This window comes from Adiantum capillus-veneris, chromosome 27 (assembly GCF_014529385.1).
Source record: "Adiantum capillus-veneris isolate H3 chromosome 27, ASM1452938v2, whole genome shotgun sequence".
Classification (NCBI taxonomy): Eukaryota; Viridiplantae; Streptophyta; class Polypodiopsida; order Polypodiales; family Pteridaceae; genus Adiantum; species Adiantum capillus-veneris.
In genome coordinates, this window is record NC_140957.1 from 73,183,189 (window position 1) to 73,206,311 (window position 23,123).

General features: G+C 44.8%; 1 protein-coding gene across 4 annotated transcripts in view; it reads left to right on the forward strand.

Annotated features, from left to right (window-relative positions):
- Positions 1-23,123, forward strand: part of LOC147422190 (uncharacterized) — a 164,363-nt gene that overhangs the window by 14,915 nt on the left and 126,325 nt on the right. The window contains exons 2-4 of one of the 4 annotated variants that reach the window (XM_086503412.1): positions 1,669-2,020; positions 2,218-2,680; positions 14,497-15,087. In XM_086503412.1, coding sequence (XP_086359538.1) covers positions 1,923-2,020; positions 2,218-2,680; positions 14,497-15,087 — 1,152 coding nt within the window. In that variant the 5' untranslated portion in view covers positions 1,669-1,922. Of the gene's footprint in view, positions 1-1,446; positions 2,043-2,217; positions 2,681-14,496; positions 15,088-23,123 lie in introns of those variants that run through there. The other 3 variants (XM_086503411.1, XM_086503414.1, XM_086503413.1) reach the window with 3 other exon arrangements.

The following is a 23,123-nucleotide window of genomic DNA, read 5'->3' on the forward strand; positions in this document are numbered from 1 at the left end:
ATCGCAGGTTCACAGGTTACTGGTCTTGGTGGAACAACAACCACCCTGGACACTCATGGTATCACATTTGTGTGCACATATTGTCACACCATCTTTTGGTCATTTGGCAGCCAACATATTGGGAAGCTTGAAGGGCACATTCCAGGATGCTCCTTTACTTCTTCTCTCATTGTTGATTGGAAGGTTATCACATCGCATTTGGAATGGCATGGTCTCTCGGCAATTCCCTTCGATTGGAGAGCTTGCCTCGGAGCAAAGCTTTCTCTTCAACTTTGGTCCAGCGATCTCCTCGCCGGGCGTATTTTCTTTCTAGAAAAGGAATACGCTAGGTACATCAGGGCGGTGACTGACACGTGTCATGTTTTTTCGTTCTCTGGTGCAATGTCTTGTTTTTGATTCAGACTCCATTATTCTCCTCTTTGGCGGGAGATTCAAAGGATGCTTGCTGATCTCTCACCTATTCCTCCTTTGAATGTGGACTCCCGCCGTTCTGATTGGAATCTTGCCAATACCAGCCTGGAATGCATTTCAGCCGGCAGTGCTTATGTCCTCTTGCAATTTGATGTGTGGATTGTGCGTCATCGTAATTAGTTGTGGGCAATCTCCAAGTCATCCTTATGGTGGAAACGAACATTGTCTAGCATTTTGCAGAGTAATCTCCCTCTGAAGGAACGTATTTTCTTTTGGCGTTGCTTGGTGGGAGCTCTACCTGTTGGCAGCCTATTGCATGCACGGCATATTGCGCTTTCTCGTTGTTTCAGATGCAATGAAGCTGAGGAGACTGTGCCACACTTATTGTGGGGTTGTCGGTTGGCTGCTCTTCGGCTCCGTTTTCCTTTCGGCACTTTTAAGTTTTCACAGACGGTTTTGGCTTTTTGGGATCCTTCAGTCTCCACAGTCTCAGTTTACGGTCTTTTTTGGTTGGGTCAGATTTTGGATTCTGTGGGCCATTTGGCACCATCTCAACTTCTTAATGTTTCAAGGCACTGATGTTGAACTGTTTCCCTATTTCAAACTGTCGCTTGGTCAAGCATTGCATTTTGCTTACGATGCTAGGGACATTACTCTTGATGCCTATAGGATTTAATTTTGACTGTTTCTAGCCCTTGGAGCCTCATAGTGCTCCTCTTTTTGTACCTCTTCTTTTTTGTGGGTTTTCCTTGCCTTGAGGTTTCCCATTTGTAAATTATATCAGCAGGATCTACCAAAAAGAAAGTGTATGTGTGTGTGTGTGTGTGGTGTTAAGAGAATCTATCAATACCTAAATTTACATCATCCTATTGGGCAATGATGATGTTAATGGGGACGGAGTATTCAGTCAATAGTAAGCACTTTGGAGATGATGGTTATCTTGTCTTGTGGCAAAGTCTATAACTTGCACTTTTCATCAAAAGGTGAACCTGGGCTTTTCCTGGATTCATCTAGGTATATGTAAATCAGATGGTAAGGACATTGTAGGTATGAGCATTTTTCAAGTTTACAAGGTAACCTTTTAGTGGCTACCTGTATATGATTGCAAGTAATGAAGGTGTAAAAGTTCTTGCACGTACACATTATTCAGTGAAGATAAATTATGTTTACAACTGGATGATTGATCACATACATTGCATATGCAAATATGTTTAAAACAAACTTGGATTATTCTACAAATTGTCCTGACCTTGACAGATTCCGAAATCAAAGAAGTACGCGCTTATGGAGCATGCCTGAAATCTATATCTGCAGTTGTTGAACTTGATAGCTTTACAAACTTGGTATCATTGTGTCTTCATGGCAATCACATATCAGCCATTGAAGGACTAGAAGCATTGCACAACTTGGAGGAGTTGAATTTATCTTCAAATCGCATTAGAAGCATCGAAGGAATCTCACATTTGTCAAATTTAAGGGCTCTTGATCTGTCAAGTAATGCCATTGAAGAGATGGATGGCTTGGAAGGTTTGACCTCTCTGGTGAGATTGGGGCTATCCCACAACTACATAGAAAAATTGAGAGGTTTGGCTTCTAAAGATGGACCAGGGTATGCTTTTGGATAATTTGAGGTGCAAATATATTTTTTATTTGTGTAAAGAAATATTTTTTATTATTTGTAATGCAGTGTTTCTGATTTTTTTTTTCCCCGTTTTGCATTCTTTTAGCTGTAAAACTTAGTTTGATATTATCTCCTATCAAAAATGATAACAACTCTTTTCTTGATTATCTGGATTTGTTCTTCAGGTTTACATTGCAATACCTGGATTTGCGCGACAATAAAATCCATTCTTTGTCTGAACTGTGGTTCCTTGCAAGGTGCATACATTTACGAGAGCTTTTTCTGTCTTGTGGGAGACAATCCAATCCTGTGTGCAAGGAGTTCGCATATGTGCCGACAGTACTCTCTGTCCTTCCTCATCTTCAAAGGCTAGATAATCGGCTTCTATCGCCTGCCAACCCTGGTGGTTATAGTAAGTACTCACGACATTTGGATGTCTTGAGTACATCTAAAATTCCCTTCCAGAGGAATGCGGAGCAGATTTTTGGTTCTTTGTTTAGGCGCCTTGATCATGTAGGCCATCAGAATCACATAATCAATTTCCATCTACCAACGGATTTTGAGGAAAAAGAGAGCTGGTTCCAGAAGAATGCGTTCCTTGCAAATGCATTGCATTCTTCGTTTGAAAGCCCTACAAGTTTGGCAAAGGTTTGACCTTAAAATCAGAATGCATTGTTTTATTTTTTCTTAGGGACTTGAAAAGTGTAGCTGAAGGATTTCCATGAATGAAATTTTGTATATATCACACTTACGTGTTTCTAGTTTGGCATGATTCTTTCCGCCTAGTCTGATAAGGTGCCTCTTACATGCACTGCAAACTAAGACACAGGTTAGAACGGGCAGAGCGTATTGCTTGCCTTGTATCCTAGTGCTGCCTAGTTTTAATCATTAGCATAATGGTGTATGCTTGTCTGTTCGGAAGATTCTTAAAAAACCTTATCAAAGAAGACTAGAAACAGTCAGAAAAAACTTCAACTGCTGAGCTAAATGTCTCCAAATGAAAACAATCATGAAAAGAAGGAACTGACCATGCTGTGACATAATTGTTTGTACATCTCGGACTGGAATTGGTGGAAAAAATAAATAATCATCTGCATAAGTCTCAGCCACAAAATAGGAGTCATCTGGCATAAAAAGGCCCAGAAACTACCTTGCATAGTGAGTTTATTCATTTATAACAACATATGATATGTTGTGATGGCATAAAGCAGCCCACCAAGCACACAACCTTGACGTACGTGGCCTTGAGCATCACAGGACCCAAATTCTATGACTTTGAAAACATTGGACCAAGAATGCATTGTGCTAAATGTAAGAGAGGGGTAAGTGACAAGTCTGTTGACGTGCGACCGGCAGGTGCTAGAGCAGGAGCAGCTGGTGATGGAACAGATGATGTAGCAGATTGAGTAGCATATGAAACCCCGAATCAAAGGGCCCTTGTCCAAGCTGAAGCGCCTGCAAAATGTGGCGGTAATGTGGTCAGTAGTATGGATATGCTGATGTGGCAATTTTTACACTAGAAAGCTTTTGGGCTGAAGTGCTCCATCTTCTTTCAACAGTACTCCGTTGGAGAAAAGAGGGTTCTTGCTTAAAAGTAAACCATATACTTTGATAGGAGACCATTTATACAAGGTGGAGACGATGTACTAAACGTCGCGTCAGTCCTCATGAGCTTCAATGTCTACTGGTTAACAGGCCTCTCCCAATCACCATGGCATGGCTTCCTTTTGAAAGATGGGATATTGATTTTATTGGGCCTATCACTTCTACTGCCTAACCTAGCAAAGCAAAGTATATTTGGTGGCTACTGATTATGTAATGAAATGGGCTGAGGTCAAAACTACTAGGAACTGCACTACTGCAGCTGTGGCTGAGTTTCTGTATGGGAACATCGTCTCCATATATGGTTGTCAACTACTGGGAACTGCACTAATGAAACTGTGGCTGAGTTTCTATATGAGAACATCTTCTGCATATATGGTTGTCCTCTGGAGATCACTAGTGATCAAGGATCCCACTTTGTTAATGAGATCTTGACTACGAGGCTTAACAAAATATAAAGTTTTCAACCCTAAGTCTTGTTCCTACTTTCCACGTGCCAATGGCCAGGCTGAGAGCACAAATAAGGTATTGATTTCTCTATTGAAGAAGGCCTACTACACACACCCTCACACTTGGGCACAGGTAGTCTTGGGAGTCACTTGGGTGTACAACTTTCAAGGCCACTACTCAGCAAACTCCCTTTCAGCTAGTTTATGGAGTAGAAGCCGTGGCTCTCTTTGAGTTGAACTCGGGCTCTCCAAGGGTTGTCACTATCAAGTGTTACCATACATATGTGGTAGTGATGTGTGTGAACACACTTAGGACTGCTCGGGCATTTTTTCCCTCACTAGGAGGTTTTTCCCCTCGTGCATTGTATATACGCCCATCATTCTAGGGCTAATTTATCTTTCATTGTGCACTAAGCAATACATACTCTCTGTTGTGTTGTGTGCCTTGAGCTTCTTCGTCTTCTCCAAGCTGTGTATGTTTCCCTGCAACCCTATTTCCAACAATTGGTATCAGAGCAGGTTGCCTCTTCCCAAGCATAGTCGCTAGCATTGCCAGCACACGCTTGCTCACTTTTTCTCAGATTTAGGTGAGCTTTTGCGAGCGTTAGCAGGTCAACAACTACTTCGGGATGGCTCATAGAGTTGGGTCTGCTCATATTTTCATTTGGGCTCGTTTTGGCCTTTGGTTCCACTACAGACAATACTATGCAAGCACTTTTGTCCTTTTGTGCAGAATTTCTACGAGTGCCATTATTTTGCGTAACAGATCCCTTACAGTCTTCTTCGGGTTGTGCTATATAGCACATGTTGGTCCCGCTTCGTTTCTCCTCTTTTCGGGTAGTTTTCACATAAGGTGTAGGCACTCGCCATGGCTAACAACAACACAGATGTGTTCAAGACGTTTGCTGCTGAGGATAAATTGGATTGGGACAATTACCCAATGTGGGTCTACATGATGCAACATGTTCTTGTGTCAAAGGGTGTTTGGAATGTTGTGCAGGAATTGATGTACGTCCTGGTTCTATGGATATAGGCGATGTTGAGGATGCTGCATGTTTTGGCGGCAGGGTTGCTGCTGCTAGAGCTGTTTTGTCTATAGCTGAGCAGGCTCGTTGGGATGCTAGAGATGCGTAGGCTCATGCATTAATTGCATTATCTGTGAATCACACTATTACTCCTCACATTCACTCAACTAGATCAGCTAAACAGGCTTGGGATATCTTGATTGGTCTTTATGCAAGTCGCAATGAGGCTAAAATTGCATTGCTACGTAAAGAGCTGGAGTCGAAGATTATGCATGAGGAAGATGAAATGGACACTTTCCGTTCTGGTATCAAGGATGTTAATGAGCAACTTATTTTTACAGGCGAAGTCATTTCTGACAATTCCCTTGTGTAGACTGTTCTTGATGCTTTGTCAAATTCTTATCAAACTTTTGCTAGTACTTGGAGACTTGCGACCCAAGGAAATCTTGATGTTGTCAAGTTTGATGCATTATGCACTTTACTGTTGCAAGAGTCACTTTTAAGAAAAAATAGGGCTAAATAGCGTGCAGTTGAACATGCCTTTATTGCTGCTTAAAAAAAAGTGGTAACAGCAATATAGCCACTTCTTATGGTTCTTGTGCGAGTGGTAAATCACTTGTTCCTAATGCTTTTGCTGGTAGCACTTCGTCTGGGAATTTCTAGTAAAAAAACCTAGTAAAAAAGCCAAGAAGAAGATGCGTTGCCATTATTGTAAAGCTAATGATCACTTGATCAAGCAGTGTCCGAAATTAAAGGCAAAAGAGGCTAAGAAGAAAGAGGATGGTTTCACTACAAGTCCAACAATTGTAGAATCTTTTGTGAAAGGAGATTGTGATGTTGATGTAGATGCAGAGTGGGCTTTTAGTGCAGAGTGCACTTATGATCCTTCTGTCCATGATGCATGTATGTCAGTTGTTGCAGATTCTCGTGTGGTACTTTGATAGTGGTGCTAAAAAGCACAGTACCTCTCATCGTCACTTGTTTACCTCTCTCGAGGATGTCCCTCACGGGAATACAGTCACTTGTGCCAACAATGCCTCTTATCCGGTCCAAAGAGTTGGAAAGATTATGCTGACTGTTGCAAATGGCAATTCTTTCACACTTGTTGATGCACTTTATGTACCTGGGATCAAGAAGAACCTTTTGGTTGTATCTACACTTGCTAGACTTGGGTCTTATTGTCAAATTTATGGATGATAGACGTACGGTTTATGATCTCAGTTTTGGTGATGAAATTGTTGTATCAGGCATTTTGTGTTGTGGGCTGTATAAGCTCACTTTGTATGACAAGTGTGGACAGAATTTTGCAAATGCAGTTGTAGAATCAAAGGCTGTTTCAGATGCAAAACTTTGGTATGCATGTTTTGAACATCTAAATTTTACCAGTTTGTTGCGTTTGTAAAAATCTGATATGGTTGCTTCTTTGCCGCCTCTTAAAGCACTTGTGAAGCATGTTTGTGAAGGCTGTATTTTGGGTAAGATGTAGATAGGGTTCAATAAGGGCTACATGCAGGTTGCAGCTTGGCATAGGGATGTTTGTGGGTCTATGCAAACTCCGTCCTTAGGCAGTTACCTATACTTCATGAATTTCATTAATGATTACTCCTAGCATGCATGGGTGTATCCGCTTAAAGCTAAGTTTGAAGTGTTCATGTGCTTCAAGCAATATCTGGCTATGGCTAAAAATGTCTCTAAATGTACTATGGCCACCCTCCTTTTAGATCAAGGGGGCGAGTATAGGTCTCATGAGTTTAATGCATTTCTGGCTAGTCGTGGGATAAAACACCAATGTATAGTGCCGTATACACCTCAACAAAATGGTATTGTTGAAAGGAAAAACAATTCTTTCACGAAGATGGCACAATGTATGGTCAAGAGTCAAGCTTTGCGACATTCGTTTTGGCTTGAGGCTATCATGTGTGCTGCTTATGTACTTAACAGTGTCCTACAAAATCTTTGCAATCTATGACTCCTTATGAAGCATGGCATGATAAGAAGCCATCTATTGATCACATGTGCGTTTTTGGCTATTTAGCTTATGCTTTGGTGCCACAAACACAACGCAAAAAATTAGATGATAAGGTTGTTAAATGCATTTTTGTTGGTTATAGTACTAAAAGCAAAGGTTATTGGTTATACCATCCGCAAACAAAGTGTATCTTAGTTTCACAAGATGTTGTGTTTGTGGAAGATTATATTCAGCCTTTGTTTTCATGTACCAGAGACAATAATGTAAGCTCATAGGACATTTATGATAGTTGTTACCTCTTCTTAATTGTGAAACTTGAATGTAAATTCCAATGAGGCAAATGTAAAGCCTATGTAAACTTCGTCCTTGGGCAATTACCTTTACTTCGTGACTTTCATTGATGATTACTTAAGGCATGCATGGGTAAATCTACTTAAAGCTAAGTCCGAAGTGTTTATATGCTTCGAGCATTTTTTGGATATGGCCGAAAATGTGTCTAAATGTACTAAGGGCACCCTTCGTTCAGATCGAGCGGGGGAGTATATGTCTCATGAGTTTAATGCATTTCTGGTTAGTCGTGGGATTAAACACCAATGTACAGTGCCCTATACACCTCATCAAAATGGTGTTGTTGAAAGGAAAAATGGATTGCTTACGGAAATGGCATGATGTCTGGTCAAAAGTCAAGCTTTGCCACATTCGTCTTGGCTTGAGGCCATCATGTGTGCTACTTATGTACTTAACAAGTGTCCCACGAAAGCTTGCAGTCTATGACTCCTTATGAAGCATGGCATGATAAGAAGCCATCTATTGATCACATGCGCGTTTTTGGTTGTTTGGCTTATGCTTTGGTGCCACAAACGCATCGTAGAAAATTGGATAATAAGACTGTCAAATGCACCTTGGACATGTACAACGGACATGTAGTCCATCGAATCCTACCAATCAACAGATTGGAGTAGAAAGCAAGGTGTACAACATACATATACATGTAGACCTTCGCAATAGGTTGTGCATCAGTTTCAATACCTCTCAATGGCTGGGTGGACCTCAGATCTTCTCGAGTGCCTCATTTGTGAACTAGGCCCTGGTACACCTCGATCAACTCTTAAATGTTTCTTTAAGTGCTAGGCTTCATTATGGTTGAGTCTGCCCTTGATCTCCAGAGTCATGACAGAAACTCAGTTTGTTGAACTTTGTGTTGATGTATGCTCATGTGCATGTGCGTGTGCGTGTGGTATGTGATGTGTTTGGGAGCATATGTTAGTACCTAGTTCTACACCCACTATTGGGCACTGACGACGTTAATGGGAATGCCGTGGTATTTAGTCAATACTATGCATGATGGAGCTGATGGTTATATTGTCTTGTGAGTGATTACCATGGGTCTATACCTTGCACTTTCCTTCAAGGGTGAATCTAGGCTTATCTTGGATTCATCTAGGTATATTTTGTAGTCGGATAATGGACATGCAGACTTTACAATGTGAAGTTTTTGTCCGAGTTACGACCAATTGATATTTTGCTAATTCTTTCTATCTTTTGTGGTGGATATGCCCTATCAACTACTTCATTTTTGTGCTAATTTTTCTGATTTAATGCTTCTTTAAGTGCTAGCTTTATTATGGCTGAGTATGCCCTTGATCTCCGGAGTCATGATAGAAACTCAGTATGTTGAACTTTGTGTTGATATATGCTCATGTGTGTATGCATGTGGCGTGTGTTGTGTTTGGGAGCATATGGTACTTAGTTCTACACCCACTATTGGGCATTGACGACGTTAGTGGGGTGTCGTGGTATTTAGTCATTACTATGCATGATGGAGCTGATGGTTATATTGTCTTTGTGGGTGACTACCTTGGGTCTATACCTTGCACTTTCCTTTAAGGGTGAATCTGGGCTTATCTTGGATTCATCTAGGTATATATATATATCTTAAAAACAAAAGGTCAGCCAGAACAGTCAACCATGTTGAAGGCATCGCCTATCTTCAAGTTGACCTCGATCACATCACTTAAGTGGGTTGCACTCCCACCCACCAGCAGTCGGCCAGCGCAGGACCAACTGCCAATCAACTTTTGGATATTGACTTAGGTGGAAGTGAACCCAACCCAAGGCCCAAAGCCGATCTCCTTTCACAAGCGAAATCAATGAGGGCGGTGACTTATCAGGTGCATGATTTCTGAAAGGTGGTTTTTAAAAAAAAACAAGTCGACGTCTTTGAGGGAGCGACTTGATGTAGGGCACCAAACAATGCTCTTGCCAAGGCATAGGGTCCAGTTTCTACCGTAACGAGGACTTGTAGCCAAATCAGCTGCCTTGTTGGACATCCTTTGCGAAATGACAATTGGAAAGGTTGGCCCAAGCAAAAAGGGACATATATGTTGAAACCGGCCTGTGGGGCGGTAGGCGTTGGCTTTCACCCGAAATTCTTTACTTTAGACACACACACAGAGCACTTTGCAAAGAGAACCTGCGACGAGAATCAACACTTGAATACACACGGCTCGGAAGCTAGAATGCCCCGAGCAGACACAGACAACCTGTAGGTCCCAAAATTGGCGCCCCTTTCGGTATTTCTTTATACTTTGAGAGGGTAAATTACATAGAAGAGTCCTGGGAATCCTTCACCTGTATTACCATCTGTTTTGGCCAAATTTCGGCAGCATAACAACCCCAAAACTTGCGTGAAACCAATTCCGCTGTTAGAACTCACTTCTATTGGCGTGTACCCTCTGATTCTTGCCCAAAAACAGTAAATTCAGCACATTGTATTTACTGGTTTTTGCCATGTTTTCAGTCCCAAACAGTCCCCTAGCTGTCTTTTGCCAGTGGGGCACGATTCCCAAGTGTTCTGGCGTCCGTATGGTTGAAAAACAGTCAATTTTCTGCGCATACACAACGCTGAATTTGTACCTGTACGGTGAGGTTATGACCCTCACTAGTGCCTGCTTTGGAGTAGCAGCTAGCTACCCCTGTTCCCGCTCAAGGAGGCTCTTGCCTCAGCACAAAAGCATGAACCCACACAGCTGTACATCAAATGAAGAGTCCTCTTGTGGGGCATCACATAATTGCACGTAGAGGGGAGAGAGAGAGCAGTGTGTAGCGTGCAGGGCATCACTCCTAGCACCACACTGTACATGAGAGGGAAAGAAAGCACTCCATAGCTCTTAACTTGTGAGACAGGTTCTCAATGAAGCATCCCCCCAGCATAAATCGAGCGCCCCCTCTTCTGCCCTTAACCTGTAATGCATCTGTGAACAAATAGATGCAAAAAGGGGAAGATTTCCATGGCTGCAAAAACCTGCGTATCGCTGAAAATGCAGCAAAGTAGCTCTGTAAACACGCATCTGATGCCTTCCAATGTTGAAAATGAGCTTCTTGGTCCAAAGTAAAGTCATGGGAAGCTCAAAAATAGAGAGAAATGGCTGAAAATCAGAGTTATCAGCCTCCAAAACTGCTCCAAAAATTCAATTACGGGTTTTGTTCTCCCAAACTTGGTAATTGGCCAAAAAGTGCCACTTGGCACTCATGCATGCAATTTCCCCGCATTGGGCTTCTCGCTTAAAAATCTCTCAACTGGTGCATCAGTTGACTTTGCAACAACGCAATAAAATGTTTCTCTTGTCATTCCGAAGGCAATGACGCGAACACATTTTCATGGCACAAAATAGCAGTTCCCTAATTTTTAGGAGATGCTTCCGTTGGGCTCTCATTGGTCTTCTGACCGTCTATCCTCATTGGGACCGCATCCAAAAGTGCAATGTGGCCCAACTGTCGGATACTTTCTGTTGGTGATCCCACCTTGACTTTATGCCTTTATTGAGTTCACTTCCTAGTATTCACCAACTTGCTAAGTGCGACGAGGATACCTACGTGATCTTGAACTGAGCCTAGACATCCTTTTACTTTACGAGTTCCAGTGCCGACCAACTTTCCGTCTGCGGGTGAAACTACCGTTCACATTGGCCATATAATGTCCGACCATTTGCTACTTCAAAAAGAGGGTCTCAAAAATAAAACAAAACCCATTGGAAAGAAACCAACAACTAAAGTTAGCAGTTGCCACGTCCTCGTGACATACCCCCCTCTTGAAATCGCAAACGTCCTCGATTGCATACCATAAATACATACCACTGATGATCTTGTGTTGTTAGTACTCTTTTATCATCGCATGTATCCGCAAGAAAGGTCGTAACACATAGATACAAATGCCTTAATGAGACCACCATACTTTTGCCATTTCCATCTATTACACTGGATTCATATGTACATATGATGTGCTAGCTCTATCATTACCCCTCCTTTGCACATGTTGGGTTGGGGCATAAGTAGGCTGTAACCCAAAGGCCTCAAGGTAAAGCTGCAATACATTTGGTGACTCGGACAGTTCAGCTCTTCCATCCACTTTCCATCCATAGGTGGATAATTCTTGAACTTCGCCACATAGCATCTTGCAACTTGTCCCTTAACTTTTTACCTGGGCAAGAGGCTCTTGCCTCTGCAAACAAGCATAATTCCACAACACTGACGTACCACCCATGACCAAGTAAGCTCAAATTTCAAGATGATTTACCGATGCGTCAAAGAATCCAAGCAATCGCCTCAGAGAATCGGCAAGTAGTGTCACCTGGAAGACCCCCATCACTCCTGCAGGACATCTAGTGGCCAATCTACCACCGTGAGACCTCTCCCTATCTTATCTTGGTTCATACTTGCAAACCCTAAAAACGCAGCAGAAAATCAGCCCTAATTTGATCACTTTTTGGCAGGGCGAACATGCGGAATTTCCTATCTGTCCTGTGAAGAGGAACCCTCTTCCATAATGCCCTTTCCTTTGTCGGCCATAGTATAATCCCACGTTCCTGTACTCTGTGTCTTTACCCAAAACAACCGAGGCTCACTCTTTGAGGAAAAAGTGATTGATATCCCGGCAATGGAATCTTGAAACCAGTCCGTAGTGGGGCGGTGGGCTTTGGCTTTCACCCGAAATTCTTTACTTTAGACACACACACAGAGCACTTTGCAAAGAGAACCTGCGACGGGAATCAACACTTGAATACACACACCGCTCGGAAGCTAGAATGCCTCGAGCAGACGCAGACAACGTGTAGGCCCCAAAATTGGCACCCCTTTCGGTATTTCTTTATACTTTGAGAGGTTAAATTACAAAGAAGAGTCCTTGGAATCCTTCTCCTGTATCCAACTAGATACCATCTGTTTTGGCCAAATTTCGGTAGCATAACAACCCCAAAATTTGCGTGAAACCAATTCCCCTGCTAGAACTCACTTCTATTGGCGTGTACCCTCTGATTCATGCCCAAAAACAGTAAATTCAGCACATGTATTTACTGGTTTTTGCCCTGTTTTCAGCCCCAAACAGTCCCCTAGCTGTCTTCTGCCAGTGGGGTACGATTCCCAAGTGTTCTGGCGTCCGTATGGCTGAAAAACAGTCAATTTTTTGCGCATACACAACGTTGAATTTGTACCTGTACGGTGAGGTTATAACCCTCATTGGTGCCTACTTTGGAGTAGCAGCTAGCTACCCTTGTTTCTGCTCAAGGAGGCTCTTGCTTCAGCACAAAAGCATGAACCCACACAACTGTACATTAAATGAAGAGCCCTCTTGTGGGGCATCACATAATTGCACGTAGGGGGGAGAGAGAGAGCAGTGTGTAGCGTGCAGGGCATCACTCGTAGCACCACACTGTATATGAGAGGGAAAGAAAGCACTCCATAGGTTCTCAATGAAGCATCCCCCCAACATAAATCGAGTGTCCCCTCTTCTGCCCTTGACCTGTAATGCATCTGTGAACAAATAGATGCAAAAAGGGGAAGATTTCCATGGCTGCCAAAACCTGCGTATCGCTGAAAACGCAGCAAAACTGCCCTGTAAACACGCATCTGATGCCTTCCAATGTTGAAAATGAGCTCCTTGGTCCAAAGTAAAGTCATGGGAAGCTCAAAAATGGAGAGAAATGGCTGAAATCAGAGTTATCAGCCTCCAAAACTGCTCCAGAAAGTCAATTACGAGTTCTGTTCTCCCAAACTTGGTAAATTGACCAAAAAGTGCCAATTGGTACTCATGCATGCAATTTTCCCGCATTGGGCTTCTCGCTTAAAAATCTCTCAACCGGTGCATCAGTTGACTTTGCAGCAGCGTAATAAAATGTTCCTCTTGTCATTCCGAAGGTAATGACGCGAACACATTTCATGGCCCAAAATAGCAGTTTCCTAATTTTTAGGAGATGCTACCGTTGGGCTCCCATTGGTCTTCTGACCGTCTATCCTCATTGGGACCGCATCCAAAAGTGCAATGTGGCCCAACTGTCGGATACTTTCTGTTGGTGATCCCACCTTGACTTTATGCCTTTATTGAGTTCACTTCCTAGTATCCACCTACTTGCTAAGTGCGACGAGGATACCTACATGATCTTAAACTGAGCCTAGACATCCTTTTACTTTACGAGTTCCAGTGCCGACCAACTTTCCGTCTGCGGGTGAAACTACCTTTCACATTGGCCATACAATGTCAGACCATTTGCTACTTCAAAAAGAGGGTCTCAAAAATAAAACAAAACCCATTGGAAAGAAACCAACAACTAAAGTTAGCAGTTGCCACGTCCTCGTGACATATGCTCTCACGTCTTAGGATAAGGAGATTTGCCACCTGCCCATCAAAAGGAGCAGCAAATCATCCTAGCCTCATCTTAAGCAGCGGAGGATGTCACTTACACATTGGTTCGGCACTTGTGCAAAGTCTTTGCTTGGTCATACAAAGACTTGAAGGAAGTTGATCTGGAAGTCTTCCAGCATGTTATACCTTCTAAGGAATCACCTTATTTCTATCACTGATGAGACCCGACTGTTTGTGTATGTGCGGTACACCAAAGCTTTGTGAAAAATTTTAAAATCGCAAAGAGCTTAAAATCAAGGCGTCTTTCCTTCTTTGCTTTGTTTCTTGGTTGTTTGTGATTTGATTCTTGTGAAAAGGATGGCGGTTTGAAGTGTTGGAAAGTGATTGCCGACATAATGCTAGAAAGGCAGGTCGTTCTTCACACTAATCTATTAATCACAAAAGGTTTGTGCCAAGAAACCCATGGTTGGATTATCGATGCTTTCTATTGAAACACCCCAGGAAGCATACCTAATCATGAAGTCTATTTAGGGCATTACTTGTAGAATATTTTCACTCAAAAATAACATATTATACAGTTCTGGGGCTGGGGGCTCTTAAAGAATTTATTATCTAGCGTTATTCCTAGCAGAACTTTAAAGCGCTAGCACATCTTGTGAAACATTTGACTGTTGGCAGAAGGTTCATGCTTATGACACTTTCATGCCCTATTTTTTTTTTGTCAGTCACGTGCATTTGACTGTATAAAATTGCTATAATTAACTCCGTTTGTTTTGGAACAGGTGCATAAGGTTGATAGAGCATGCTCTCCCAGATTATCCAGCGAGCACCTAGTGTCATCACAATCATTACCTCAGCAGGGTTTTCTGCATGAAGTCTGCTCATCTGAGCCCTTTTTGAGGAAAGGATCTGAAAGTATGGACCATAGATGCTGCCAAAATGAGCCTCAAGAGACAGCTTGTTTTAAGAAGCACCATAAACGGATGCCATCATCGACAACAGAAACTGCATGTCATGAGTTGTGGGGCAACACAGTTTGTAAGATTGATCATGATCTCATCGGATTCCACAAAAAGAAAAAAGAAATTTCAATGCCTCACACAAATGGTTTGATGGGAGAGCAACTGGAATATTTGACTTCTTTGGATGCCCGATTAAGAAGCCTGGAGTCCTGTGCACCTTTGCAGGGCTCCAATAGGGTAGATGATGACGTAGCTGACAAAGGAGATACTCCTCAGTTTCATGAAAAGGTGGAACAACAATACAACACCACTCAATGTTCTCCTGCCAAAATTCTTTTGGTGCAGCTAGTAGCTGCAAAAGGCCAAGTCCTTGTTGACAATATCAATGTTTGTGTGGAAGATATGAAGAAGGTAATGAATCTTTCTAAACAGTGGTTTGTTGGATTTTTTTTTTGACAATATCAATGTTGGTATAGAAGGTATGGAAATAATAATGAACTACTGTAAACACTGGTTCTGGACTTCTATTACGAATTCAAGTGTCAGTCTTTTGCAGTTTCCTCTCGTTAGAAAAGTTTTTACCACCTTTGAATATAGTGAATGCTCAAACCAACCAAGCTATTATTCGAGTGCATATAAACTTCTTTTGTTAAAGTTGCTATGCGAAAAGAAACTAGTCAATATGCTCCTCTCTGCTGAGAGCTTTCTGAGAGGAAAAACTTCACCTAAAATTACTTGAAAAACTGTTAAATTTGACGAAAGACTGCACCAGAGGCACTTGGAAGATACTGCTTGCAGTTTCTTGATGTTGTAGTATGCCAAAGTTTACCTTCTCTAAAGTTAAGCTGTAGAACTTATACTAAGGATTGCATCACATCAAAGATGCCAACCTATCATCTCCTTCGAAAATGGTGAAGAGTGTTAAACCATCTGAGTCATAGAGGTTGGATGCCTTATGGGCAAGATTTAATGCATGACCATTTCTTTTTCCACAGAAAACAAGACCCTTCTATTAGTTAAAAGCAAAAATCCGCTACTTGGAGAAAGAAAGAAAGAAAGAAAGAAAGAAAGATTTTATTATTGTCTTTGAAAGGCCAAACTTGGCCTATGAGAAATATCAATGTACATGTGTGGGAAGACTCTCCCAATAAAAAAACAAGATATGTACCAAGATGGCTAAATCTGGAGATGGGGGGAGGAAATAACCACATTGGTGGACGGTAGTGCCATCTAGGTGCACCACGAACCTTGGTGAAGAAGGGCCCTGGATGCCAAAGTCGCAAGAAGGCCTCTCAGCGCTCCCGTATGTGGTCGCAGCTGCCTTGGAGTCTCTCCAAGTGGCCTCTGAGTGTGTTGATCAGCTCCAGCCAAATGTCATGGACAGTCTCCACCGTGGGACAGGTCGAGCCTTGAAGATGCAGAAGCAGCGGGCTCGCTACTTGAACCAGAGTGTTAGGCCGTAGATGAGCTCCCAACACCACTCTCTATCTTTTTGCTCCACTCCTGAGGGACCAACTTGGTGGTTGGCTGGAGTGTAGGCCAGCCCTCTTGTATCACAATCATCCTGTTGACCAAAGCCAGATATCTCAAAACGAACTGCTGGGCCCGTGAGTGTGGACCAAGCTGCTGCAGCACCCCAAGTGTATTGGCTGGTTGTAGAAAGTGTGGTCATCAACTGAAGAATCTGAAGCCAAACCTGCTGTGCGATGGGGCAGTCCCACAGACAGTGCTGCTGGGTCTCAAGTGGGTGGTCACAGGTGGGACATACTACCGAGAGGTTGTTGTGCAACAGCCAACTCCTGACTGCAGTAGCTCAATGTGCCAGTAGCCACTGGAACCTAATGACTCGTCTCGGTTGTCTATTGTCCCATAAGCGCTCCCAAAAGCCTGCCTGAAACCCGGATGTGAGACCCTCCTCCTGCCAGTGAATTGCTGCAGAAGGGGGGAACGAGCCTCTCTCCTTGTTGTCAGTATGTGGCAACCAAGCCGAGTTGTGTACTAGAAAAGGGGGTCCCAGGGTGATTGGCCGGAGTGAAGGGATCTCACCAAAATCACTTCCCCGGGTCCCACTGTACGCGCACTAAGGGGCGGCTTTCCCAAGCCCAGAGACTCTAGTGCCCTGACTCAAGATCTATTGGATGTGGGTCTATGAAACAAGTTCTCCCACTGATGCCCACAACTCTGATCCACTGAAAGCAACACTCATCCACCTTTGCTTTGGTGCCTCAACAGTGACTATGTGAAGGCAGCCCTCCCTCTGAACCTCAAAGAAACTGCAGGAACCTGTGCCTGAACAAGCCTGACTTAGATGAGGACCTCCAGTTCCCTGAACTTTGAAGGCCCCCATCCAGCAGGGAGTTGCCAACTCCAAAGGGGTGTACCACTCTGCAGATATAGCCGCTACAATATCCTGACACATGCTTTGTGAACCCCCCCCCCCCCCCCCCCCCCCCCCCCCCTCAAGGCTTGCAATTGAGTATCCTGACTCTTCTCAGAAAGTGCTGTAAACTTAGCCAGTCCCAAAAGGTACAGGTTGGACTCTCTACCATGGGACCCCAAGAAACATGAGGTATGCTACCAACTATGTGGTCTCACTGTGTGCTGACCACAGGGTTTTAAACAAGTGTCTGCCTCAAGCACTCCTCGCTGCATGTGGGTTGGTGCAGCTCAAGGCCACCCCGCAATTGCTCCCAAGACCGAAGCATGCTCGTAGCAAAGCGATCCTCCCATCTCTTGCTCATGCCTACTCTGTGCATCTTTGAGAAAATCCAACGTGTGGAAGGGCTCCATGGGCTGCTGGTTTGTGGGGCCCGTGCCTGAATCCGGTAAAGCAACAACTCCTTGGAGGGCTCTTCCCTTGGTAGAAAGTCCTCTAATCACAAGCTTCCTAAGAAGTGCTCTACTCTACCGTGCTGGGTCGATAATCCCCAACCCTCCGTTAGAGCAAGGTAAAGTGATGACCTGCCAGGAGACCTTGGCCTCAGCCAACTGCAAGTCTCGCCCTAACGTCACAAGAAGTTTTTGATCAGCCGCTCCAGCTGGCTGATGTAGGAGCTTGAAAATATCCAACAAGACGTGATCTACCACATAGTGGCCAAAAGCACCTGGTTGACCACCACAAAGAGAAAACCGTGCAAAGCTCCAATGTTAAAGTTTCCTCTTGATGGAAAGGAGGAGAGGAGCTTACTGTTGCTCTTACAGCCCAAGTAGCTAGAGTCCTTGGATAAATCCACCTAAAGCCCTCTTCAGGCGACCGATCGGGTATGGGAGCACTACCAAATCCATTGTCTTCTGCCAATTGATTAGTGCTCTCGATGCATAACAGAACACCTCAAGAGACTGCTGACATTTGTGCAACTTGGCCTCCTGGCTTTCCAAAAATATGGTGAGTCATCAGCAAACTGATTGTCCAGGAGCTCCTCTCCTCGAATAGGGAGCTGCAGCCAACGCAAACCAACCTTCTGTGAGTTCAAGACTTAATCATTGCCTCAGCATTCAGCTGATCGTGTGAGCATGAAGCGACCCCCTCTTCCCTCTGCTAACAACACCTCACTGTGCACATGCTTGTAGAGAGATGACACTCCCCTAATCCATGCATTTGGAAAGCCCATCCGACACATAGTGCCATCAAGGAAGCCCTAGTCAACTCTGTCATACGCCTTCTCAAAATCGAGGAGTACCACTAGATCCTCTCCTTGGAGACGTGCGAGGGCAATCGCCTACCAGAAGTTGAAAATGTCGTCAAGGATATGGTGCTCCTCGACAAAACCCGTCTGCGTCTCATGTATAATGCTCTTAAGTAGCAATCGAGTTCTCAAACTCAGAGCCTTTGCTAAGATTTTGTAGGTTAAGTTGAGAATGGTGATGGGTCGCCCCTGTCGAATCTCATCCAAGGAGCCACCCTCCTTGGGGATAAGTTAGATCAATCCCTTGCTCATGTTGTTAGGCATCTCCCCAGTGTGCAGAATGTGTTGGTAAGCACTACAGAGATCTCGAGCAAGCACCTCCCAGTACTCTAAGAAGAAGCACCACTAGAACCTTATCTCGGAGACGTGCGAGACCAATTGCCTCTCAGAAGGTAAGAATGTTGTCAAGGATACGACGTTCCTTGACAAAAACTATCTGCGTCTCATGTATAGCCGCTAGCGGCTGAATTCTCAAACTTATAGCCTTTGCTAAGATTTGTAGGCTGAGTTGAGAATGGTGATGAGTCGCCATTGTCAAATCCCATCCAACGAGCCACCCTCCTTGGGGATAAGGTAGATCAAATGTTCAAGAAGCCAAGGCTGCTTGAACCTGCATGGTGACCCACTAGGCCCTGTTTCGCACAATAATACCTTTGCCCATAATGGGCTACTGCCACATGAGTCCGCAATAGTCATACATACACCTCCCTGAATGCCACAATGCCCAAAAGCAGTTGACCAAAGTGTCTCATACTTGCCTCGCAGAACATGTCCACATCACCGAATGCGGCTCTCACATAGACGATGCTTCTGTAGCATAAGAATATCAATGGGTCCATTCACAAGGCATCTTTGGATCTCTCGTCTCAAACGACCCCGATGTCGTACAAACTGTGGTCCTCCAAGGCCCTCGATATTCCATGAGAAAATCCTCATGGGGTCAACGAGAGAAGGCAGATGTTGCTACAGCAGCTAGGCGAGCAATCGTCGAGGCCAGTTTAGATGGGGAGTAATCCACATCCAAATGACCCCGAGACAAACGAGACTGTATCAACATGCCCCACAAAGGCCCAAGATGCCTGTGAAGTTCTATGGGTCACATCCTCTACCCAAGAGTCCTCAGGAGTATATACATAGCAAGGGGAGAAGTGCGCATTTGCAAAATAGTGAACAATAATGTGTCTGCAACCTGTGGTGGCATTGGGCAAATTCATTGTGAACTTGGCCAACAACCGAAGGGTGGGCACCAAATGAGTGATCCCAAGGTCCCCCGTGTGATGAGAGAACTCAAGAACTTGAGTCTGGAGCCACCCAAGTGTTGAATCCAAGGTTCAATCCTGCTGGTCCCGACCATAAAGTGGAAAAGAGTATCCCACTGCAGAGGCTAAAACATCCGTGCCATGTGCCGCAAAGAAACAGGACATGAACCGGAAAGCAAGCCGCCTCTAGGTCAGCATGGGGATCGTTGAGGAAGCGAGTGAAGGTTTAGCTGAAGAAGTCCCATTGTCTATTGACGTCGAAACTAGAGAGGCCCTTCGGGATAGCCCTCGGGGTAGGGATGGGGGGTGGAAAGGTTGGGTCGGGTCCTCCTATCCAGAAGAAGGGGAGGGTGAGGCGTCCAAGGCGTTCTCTTGCTGCAGAGGTCTGAAGCAGTTTACCGTGGGAACCCACCGTTGGTGAAGAATCATGGGACGGCCACTGGGGCGAGGTGCCTGGCCTTGTTGATTTCCTCAGTCTGGCTATCTGTCAGACTGTGGGGGTCTCCGAAGCTGTGGTTGGGGGAACCTCGGAGCTTGAAAAGGGGTCCGCTTTCAGGGCATGTGGCTGTGGAGTTGGCTGAGCTCTCTTGGGTGGACAGACCTTGGCAAGATGGCCCATCTGCCTGCAAATGAAACACTGGTTCGGGAGGCCCGAATATTCCACTCTTTGTCTGATCCATCCCCCACTTACCTGAGGCAGTAAAACCACCTTTGAAAGTGTATGTGTGTCCCGAACAAGAACCCACACAGTGGGTAACCCTACGGCCTTGGCCAAACTGAAGCTGAAGTGCGTGGGGTCTCCGAGACCGTCCCAACCATGGAACCAATCTTGGAAAGTAAGGGGATCCCGCCTCAAGCCTGGGAAGCAAACTGAGATAGGAAGATCTGCCTCTTTCTCAAGCACATCTGAAGTTGGGGCGAAGCCATGTTGCTACTGTCTGAAGTAAGCTCAAATGCCATGGAACTAATCTTGGAAAGTAAGGGGAGATACTCCTGCCTCAAGCCTGGGAAGCAAACTGAGATATGAAGATCTGCCTCTTCCTCAAGCACATCTGAAGTCGGGGCGAAGTCGTGGTGCCACTGTCGAGTTGCCCAAATGCTGAGCGGGCTCATCAAGATCACTTTGGCTGCCATCTTTGGAGACTTAAACTCTATCTGGTCATGACCTCTCCCAAGAAACTACTCATCAATGATCTTGCCCACTTCGGTGAGGAATCGAGCTTGGAGCAGGTCACGAACCTCGCATCTGCTGGGCGGTGTGCCAACGATCTTGCAGACGATCGTGGTGGCTTGAAACCATTCCACCTCGGCCATCACGCTTGCTTGCTCTTCTTGCGAAAGAGCAAGTCAAAGTATCAACTCCGTGCTGTCAAATGAGGGGGCTTTAGTAGAGTCTCTCTGAGGTGAAGCAGGGGCCGCCATTCCGTCTCTGCTGTTGAAAAAGAAGGCGAGGGCGACGAGGAAGACTACCAATAGGCTGAAATCAGCCCATAGGGAGCTCGAGAGGGGGGGGGGGGGGGGGGGCGATGGTGGGGAAGGTTAGCAAGGGGAGGGGTGTGCAATGGCGAGGAACATCAACAACGAGTGGCTACATAGATTTGGGCTCAGATTGCGTTTGGGGTCTTATCTTGCCAAATCTACTCCTAGTTTATTGTCTTGCTGTAGTTTACCTTAGTTATGCCATCGGTCTTTCAGTTCTCTTGCTATGTGCCTTTGAGTGAGATTTCTATGTATATTGCACTGAGGAACATTGACTCTAGAGAGTACGTCATAGTTTTCATGCTACGGGTGCTCTCATTTTTGGCACAATCGGTGGGAAGTCTCACTCCACCTTGCACACTTACGCTGGTGGCATAGCTAGCCAAACTGGAAGTGTTTGTTTGGTAGACTAGTTGCTAGTCCTAGGTAGACTAGTCGAGCAAGTTGACTAGTCCGGTGGCATAGCTACCCTAACTGGAAGTGTTTGTTTGGTAGACTAGTTGCTAGTCCTAGGTAGACTAGTCGAGCAATTTGACTAGTCCAGGGAGTCTAGTTGGTCAACTAGTCCAGCAGGTCAAGAGGCCGAGGTCGAGCAGGTCAAGAGATCGAGGTCGGTTGGTCTAGCAGGTCCTAGGTAGGGTGACTATTGGGGCAAGCAGGTCTATTGCTATAGCAGGCTACAATGTCACTTGCACGGGATAGGCAATTATAATTGGTCTTTGGTTCACACTGGGTGAAATCTCGCCTGGGCAGTGACATGTGGCAGACATAGGGAGTGGTGGTCTAGAGGACATTGTGAACAGCTCACTGCCAACACAATTCGGAGGCCGCCCTTATGGTTGTATATATGCTGAGTTGGCTTTAGTCGTTGTATGCATCCTAGATGTCTTATGAGTCATTGAGTCTAGAGTCGTGTGTTCAATCTAGCACTTGCACATCTGCACTCTCCTTGCACAGTTGGAGCCTCGACACCCCCATTGTACCTGTGAGTCATGGGCTTGGAGCTGAGTGTGCTACTAGCCGGAGTCTGTACTGGTTTCATGATTTAGTCGGGCTCCATTGAGTTTGGAGTCTACTGCTGTGTCATTTGAGTTTGCTTGTTCCATTGCTCTGTGGTGTTTTTATTCTGTTAGAGTGAGGTTTCTTGCACATTGCATTGAGAAACACCCATAGTAGAGCACAACATACTTTTCCTGCTATAGGCACTCTCATTTTTGGCATTCCTGATGGGACCTCAAGTGAAGTCTCACTTCACTGAGTGTACATGGTCGAAGAGCTAGCTGGGTTAGTCTCTTGCCTAGTCTAGTCTGCTGGTCTAGACTGGTCTGATTCAGCCTGGCCTAGTCACCTTCTCCTTCATCAAGCTTGGTCCAGCTGATCTTCGTCTTCGTCCAGCTTGGCCTAATTGGTCTAGTCTCTTGCCTGGTCCAACTTGGTCTACCTGGTCCTCGCCTTTATCCAACTTGGTTGAGTTGGCCTAATCTCTTGCCTTGGTCTAGTCTGTTGGTCTGAATGGTCAAGTCTAGCTTGGTCGAGTTCACTTTTGCCTTTGTCCAACTTGGTCTAGTCTGGTCTAGTCCACCCTCACCCTCGTCCAGTTGGCCTGGTCTAGCTGTCAACTCGAGTCTAGCCTCGTTGAGTTGAGCCAACTTGGTTTAGTTTGGTCGAGTCCACTTTGGCCTTTGTCCAACTTGGTCTAGTGTGGTGTGTGTTTCACCCTGATACTGGAGTGAACGAAATAAAAAATTCCCTTTTGAGTGCGTACATGCCCCACTATTGACCTGCATAGAGCCATGATCCCCCAAATCAACTCTGTGGGTACCCCCATCTCTTGCAGTCTGCACATCAATCTAGCTATGGGCACAATATCGAAAGCTTTGCGGAAATCCACAAAGCAACAATAGAGCTCTCTTTCTCACGTGATCTCCCCTCCTCAATAATGGCGCTGTGTGTAGAATATGCTCAAGAGTAGAGAAACCTCTCCTAAGACCGGCCTGTCCTGCTGCTCGTACACCCTCTCGCT